Source organism: Carassius auratus, unplaced genomic scaffold (genome assembly GCF_003368295.1).
Source record: "Carassius auratus strain Wakin unplaced genomic scaffold, ASM336829v1 scaf_tig00000513, whole genome shotgun sequence".
Taxonomy (NCBI): Eukaryota; Metazoa; Chordata; class Actinopteri; order Cypriniformes; family Cyprinidae; genus Carassius; species Carassius auratus.
Window position 1 is genome coordinate 85,001 of NW_020523307.1, and position 5,870 is coordinate 90,870.

Below are 5,870 nucleotides of genomic sequence, written 5' to 3' on the forward strand. Positions count from 1 at the left end.
TATTAAATTAAATATTATTTATTTTCATTAGGTTTAACTTTGAGAATAAAATAAGAGCAATAATCATGTGAGTTTAATACTGCGCTGCTGCATTTGTCCAGCAGATGACAGTAAAACACTTCTTATTGTAAAGAGGAGCAGACAAGAGTCTTGTCTCTGTGTTGCTGCATGAGGAACTTCTCACCAGTGAAAGTATTACAGGACAGACTCTATTGTGTGAAATGATGAAGTTAACAAAATAATAAATAAATGAGTATATAAATATACAAAAATAAATAAAATGTGAATTGTATTTTTCAACATTTATTTTTTTATTTATACATTTATTTCCATATTTATGTATTTTTATATATGTATTTATGCTACATTTGAAAAAAATTGAAAATATAGAAATGTTTACAAATACACATATAAATAAAATGAAAATGTGTATAAATAAAAATAAAAAAATGTGAAAAAATGAGTTTGAGTTCAAGAAATAAATTATTTGAACACTTAAACACTAAAAACAGATATATTTTATCTAAGTGTTTTATTTTTTATTTTTTATTAAGTCTTTCAGGTCAGATTTCTCAATTCAACAGTTAAGGTCCTTCTGGAAATGACGAGGACTGCTATAGTGTTTCACAGATAGACATCAGCAGTATTTAGTAACTTGCATTATTATTTGTGTCAAACATTATCTCATTGATTGAGAGGAGCTTTTTTCACCCAAATTCAGAAACATGGTTTGAAAAAATTTATCAACACGACCGTTTAATATTGTGAATATAGCCAAAACTAAATGTATTTTTTTATTTTAAGAGAGAGAGAGAGAGAGAGAAACAATTAATTATGAATGATTTGTTGCCATTGTGTGAATTATATGTGATAATGTAATCCATAAAGGAGTAACTTTAATCTGATTAGGAGCATTTTTAAAATGTAATATACTCTACTTATGAATACTTGATTTTTGGAATCTGATTACATTACTACTCAGCTCTGGAAAACATTTACTGTGTGTACCATGGTACTGTATATACAATAAATGCCATATAAAGTAATTATCATCCCTTTATTTTCCTGGAAATTATCCTACTTAATATTTACCATCAGAAACGCTCGCTCATTCAGAAATCGCAAGTTTTCATGATCTGATTTAAATGAGCTTTCATTTAAAAAAAAAAAAAATCTGCAAATCAACTTTCTTTGTCATCAGCACAAAAAGAAAGACAGAATATCATGACCTGGCCACACATTTGTTTAGACACCAGAGAGCCACAGATTGATCAGAAACATTGGTTTACGTGCACAACACAAAGGTTGCTGTTCTCCTCAGAGAAGCTTCACTGACTTTGGATTTAAATTCCAGAAGAAATGGGAGAATCATTTACATGTGAAGAATTATTGGTTTGTGCTTTCATATGTATCGAGTAAATATTGCCGGTTTATACTTTTTTTAAAACTAATTAAAAAATAATAAGAAAACATTTATTTATTTATTTAAATAAATACTTAATAACCAAAATATAATTCTCGGGTCATGTAGTAGATGTTTTCATTAAAAAAGTACAGAAAAGTACTACTACTTTATATAAAATTATACTAATACTGACCAAATACAAAATGCGTATCTTCAGCTGAACTTTGTCATATGAACATCCAGTCTGTAACTACACTCATTTAAATCTCAAAGTTAGCTGTAAGCCGTCTGTGATTCACTACAAAGATTAGAGTTTAGTTAATTTTTTGCATGTTTTGTGTTGTATATTCAGTGTTATGTTGTGGTGTAGATGAGCAAATAGTTTAGAAATCTTAAACCTTTTTAAATAAAATCATTATTTACATTATTGTTTACCTGAGCACACGACTCCTACATCCTCCTTGTGTTTACAGTTATGTTTTCCCCAGCCTGAAGAAGAGCAGCTCCACAGGGACGTCTCATTCCCCTCACACTCCACCTCATCCAGCCATATGTGTCCAGAACCAGGACCAAACCAGGCTGGTACCTGCTGGTTACTGAGGGCCACTCCACACTGCAGCTGTCTGCACACCACATGGGCATCTTTAATATCCCAGGAGTCATCACACACTGTCCCCCATGAGCCATTGTGAAAAACCTCCAGCCTCCCTGCACAGTCTCCCCCAGAACCCACCAGCCTGATGGACCCTCCACCTGATATTCAGAGACAGAAAAACAGTGATTGTACATACATATTTCTGATCACTAAAAACCAAAGAGTCTGTCCAGATGTTGATTTTCTCACCAGTGTTCTTCACTGACAGCTGTTGTGTGGAGCTGCATTTGAGAGTTTGTGAAGAGCTGCAGTTCTCCAGATGAGCTTTACTGTCTGGAGAGAGTGTTTATTTGTCATTCAATAATTATATAAAATATGCTTAATTTGTTGAAATGTGTAGTTTTATTCTGAAACTCATGACTTCAGTGTGGTGTGAAGGTGCTCACTAGAGCAGATGACTCCAACATCTCGTCTGTGAGAACATTCAGCTCGACTCCATGAAGAGATGGAACATTCTGAGAGTTTTGTTTCATTCCCGTCACAATCAAACACATCAGCCCAGATTTCACCGCTTCCCTCTCCAAACCAGTCTGATCCCACAACAGTCACAGCAATCCCACAATTCAGCTGTTTACAGAGGACACTGGCAGCTCTCATATCCCAGCATGCATCACACACTGTGCCCCACTCTTTGAGGAACTGAAGCTCTACTCTTCCAGAACAAGAGTCTGAGCCATTCACCAGCCTGAGATCTGTGTAACCTGGACAAACACCTGACAGCTCTTTCAAACAGTATGAAACTAGAGTTAAGATAATTGAACAAAACAACAGCAGTATATTACGTGTATGTAATTTATCTAAAGAGATGACAAATGTTAATACTCAACCAGAACAGATCACTCCCACATCTTTGTCATGAGAACAGCTTTGTTTCTGTGAAGATGATCGTGAACAGACGTGTATCTGAGATTCATTTCCTCTGCACTGAAATTCTTCTGACCAAACAGGGCCTTTTCCTTTACCAAAAGCAGCTGCTCCCAGCACCTGTACAGGAGCCCCACAGTCCAGCTGTTTACACACAACCTCTGCATCCTGCTGGTCAAAGACAGCGTCACACACTGAACCCCATCCTTCTGTACGAAGCATCTCCACTCTCCCAGAGCACAGGTGAAGCCCGTCCACAAGTCGAAGTCCTTGTCCTGAGATGTCGAAATATAAGAAGAGATTATTAATGAAACATCTCTACTCAGCTGGAGGACTAGAGAAAACTATCATTACATTTTGACATTTTTTTTTTCACATGTATGAATGTAATTAATTCACTATGTTCGTTTCACTTAGTTTTGTATTTGTATTTTATATGGCCACAGTTGTTTGTGTAAACAAACCTGCATAACTGAAGAAACTTTTGATTATCAGAGAAGGATTTATTAATATTTTAATCTGAATTAAGAAAATATTACATTTATTAATATATAAATTATTACATTATTTAATTATTATATATATCACAGGCCTATTGGACTGTAGCCTATAATGAATAAATGTTAAATGAAATAATGAAATTAAAATTAAAATTAAATTAAATTACATTTATGCATTTAGCAGACACTTTTATCCAAAGCGGCTTACAGTGCATTCAGGCTATCAATTTTTACCATCATGTGTTCCCTGGGAATCAAATCCCAAACCCTGCGCTTAATGAGGTAATGCTCTACCAACTGGGTTACATGAACACTGAATGTACATCAAATAAAATAGGCCTACAAGAAAAACATTTTAATCCATCCCAGTCTTCTAAATACATTAACTGATCAGCTTTTTCACGTAATATTTGTATATTATTATTATTATTAGATTCATTAAGTATCTGATTTATTTTCCCTTCACATACGTTTTGTAATGTTTTGTATGCCTGACATAGCCTATGCTCTATGAATTACGGAAATTTTTAATGGAAGTGCAGTTTAAAGATATATTTTAACAAATATTTTATTTTATTTTATTTTGGCTAATTAATAAACTAAAATAAGCCTATACATCTCCGTTGATGAATGGATCATTTGCGTGGTTTCATTTGTTAATGAAAAACACAACACGTCACATACGATCACAAATACAATCATAAACTTATACCTTTATTGGTATAATTGTCAGGCGTTTACAATATGAGGAATATTTGATGACTTTTTCTAATAATTCAATTAATCCCAGGTTGCTATGGTCACACAGAGTTGTTTACACATTAAACTCATAAATATAAGAATGTCTTTAATTTCGACAAAAAGATCTCGTGAACACAACAAAACTATGAACATGTCCCTCCCGCTCACCATAGATATGTAATTTTATCTTTCATCTGTAATTTGATAATCTTCATTAAATAAACAATTTACATAAGATTGTGAGATCAGACTGTCTGAATATACAAAAGACATGACATATTTAATCTTGATTCTCTTCATCATAGTTTATTGAAAGATAATAAGGAATTAAGATTAATATATTATTATGAACAAAACAATTAAACAGAGACTTCATAAGATTGATAGAGATGTTTGTAAACACCAGCATAATTATGTTATTGATTGAGTGTGAATTATGAAAGAGAGTGATGAAATAACAGACTGAGGTTTGGAGCATCTTACCTGAACAGATGACACCAGCATCAAGATTATGATTTTTACAGTACTGCTGTGTATACTGGCTGTTTGAACTACAGTCTTTCAGTGCAGGCTCTGATCCACTACAGTATAGATAACCCATTGAAATTGGTCCTGATCCTTGTCCAAAGTGAGCATCGTATGTTGCTTTTACAGCCGTCCCACAGTCCAGCTCTCTACACACCACTGCAGCATCAGTCATATCCCAGGCATAATGACACACTGTTCCCCACTGACCATTCTTATAAACCTCCACTCGACCAGCACAGGGAATATTACCATTCACCAACCTCACATTCACACTGTCTACACATGAGAGAGATACAATTAGTGAACATACAAAACATAGTATGTAGTAAAGTGTAACATTAAATGTAAATTATTTCAGCACATTTTAAAGAATAGATTACCTCTTGACTCTGAGTATGTACCTACCAGAGGTGATGAGTTTTACCATATAACACAGAAACATCAGCATCAGACAGTTCTCCATCTTCTCCTTCAGCTCGACACACACTACTTCATCAACTCAGAGCACAGCACAAGTTTCTCGTCTGCTCCTCAAACACACTGAAGAAACTGGCTCCTGTCAGCCCCCTAAAGAGAGAGAGAGACTCACAGCTGCCAATGACACTCACTGTTCCCTTATTAGACACAACAGAGGAAATCATCAAACACAATCAGTGACAAATCAGAAAGCAGCATTTTGATTTTCTCCATATATATCAATAAAGTGTGAGCGCTGATGAGCGGGACTCCTCCTCCAGCGTGAAGAGACACTTCACTGAGGACAGACTCGTGTCAGTCAGAAGTCAGTGTGGAGATAAAGTCACACTAAACTTAAAGCAGATTGATACAGAAACACTGCAGCTTATATTCAGCATCAAACCTGAACCTGAACACAGCAGACACAAGCTCTGATCACTGACTTCTGTAAGTCTGAACACTTCAAACACTTACACATACTAACTAGAACCAATTTTTCACGACTCATTTTAATGAATTAATGAATTTTATTCAGTTGTTCTTTTATTCTTACCAAGGAAAAAATAAGAAAAAATTATTATACCATAGTATAAACTATATTGTTGCTAAAGCTATTTTGATGCTTTTTTATTAAATTAAATATTATCTAATTTCATTAGGATTAACTGAGAATAAAATAATCGCAATAATCAAGTGTATAATACTGCGCAGCTGCATTTGT

General features: G+C 34.2%; 1 protein-coding gene and 1 pseudogene across 1 annotated transcript; one reads left to right on the top strand and one right to left on the bottom strand.

Moving 5' to 3' along the window:
- The window catches only part of LOC113069045 (thyroid transcription factor 1-associated protein 26 homolog), a 3,719-nt pseudogene extending 3,443 nt beyond the window's left edge, over positions 1-276 (top strand).
- A 1,825-nt stretch (positions 277-2,101) lies between these two features.
- LOC113069035 (deleted in malignant brain tumors 1 protein-like) lies at positions 2,102-5,339 on the bottom strand. The gene is made up of 4 exons (XM_026242010.1): positions 5,099-5,339; positions 4,649-4,969; positions 2,888-3,199; positions 2,102-2,761 (listed from the first exon to the last, which is right to left on the bottom strand). Exons 1-4 carry the CDS (start codon positions 5,154-5,156, stop codon positions 2,415-2,417), a joined length of 1,038 nt encoding a protein of 345 aa, XP_026097795.1. The 5' UTR covers positions 5,157-5,339; the 3' UTR covers positions 2,102-2,414.
- Positions 5,340-5,870: the final 531 nt, after the last annotated feature.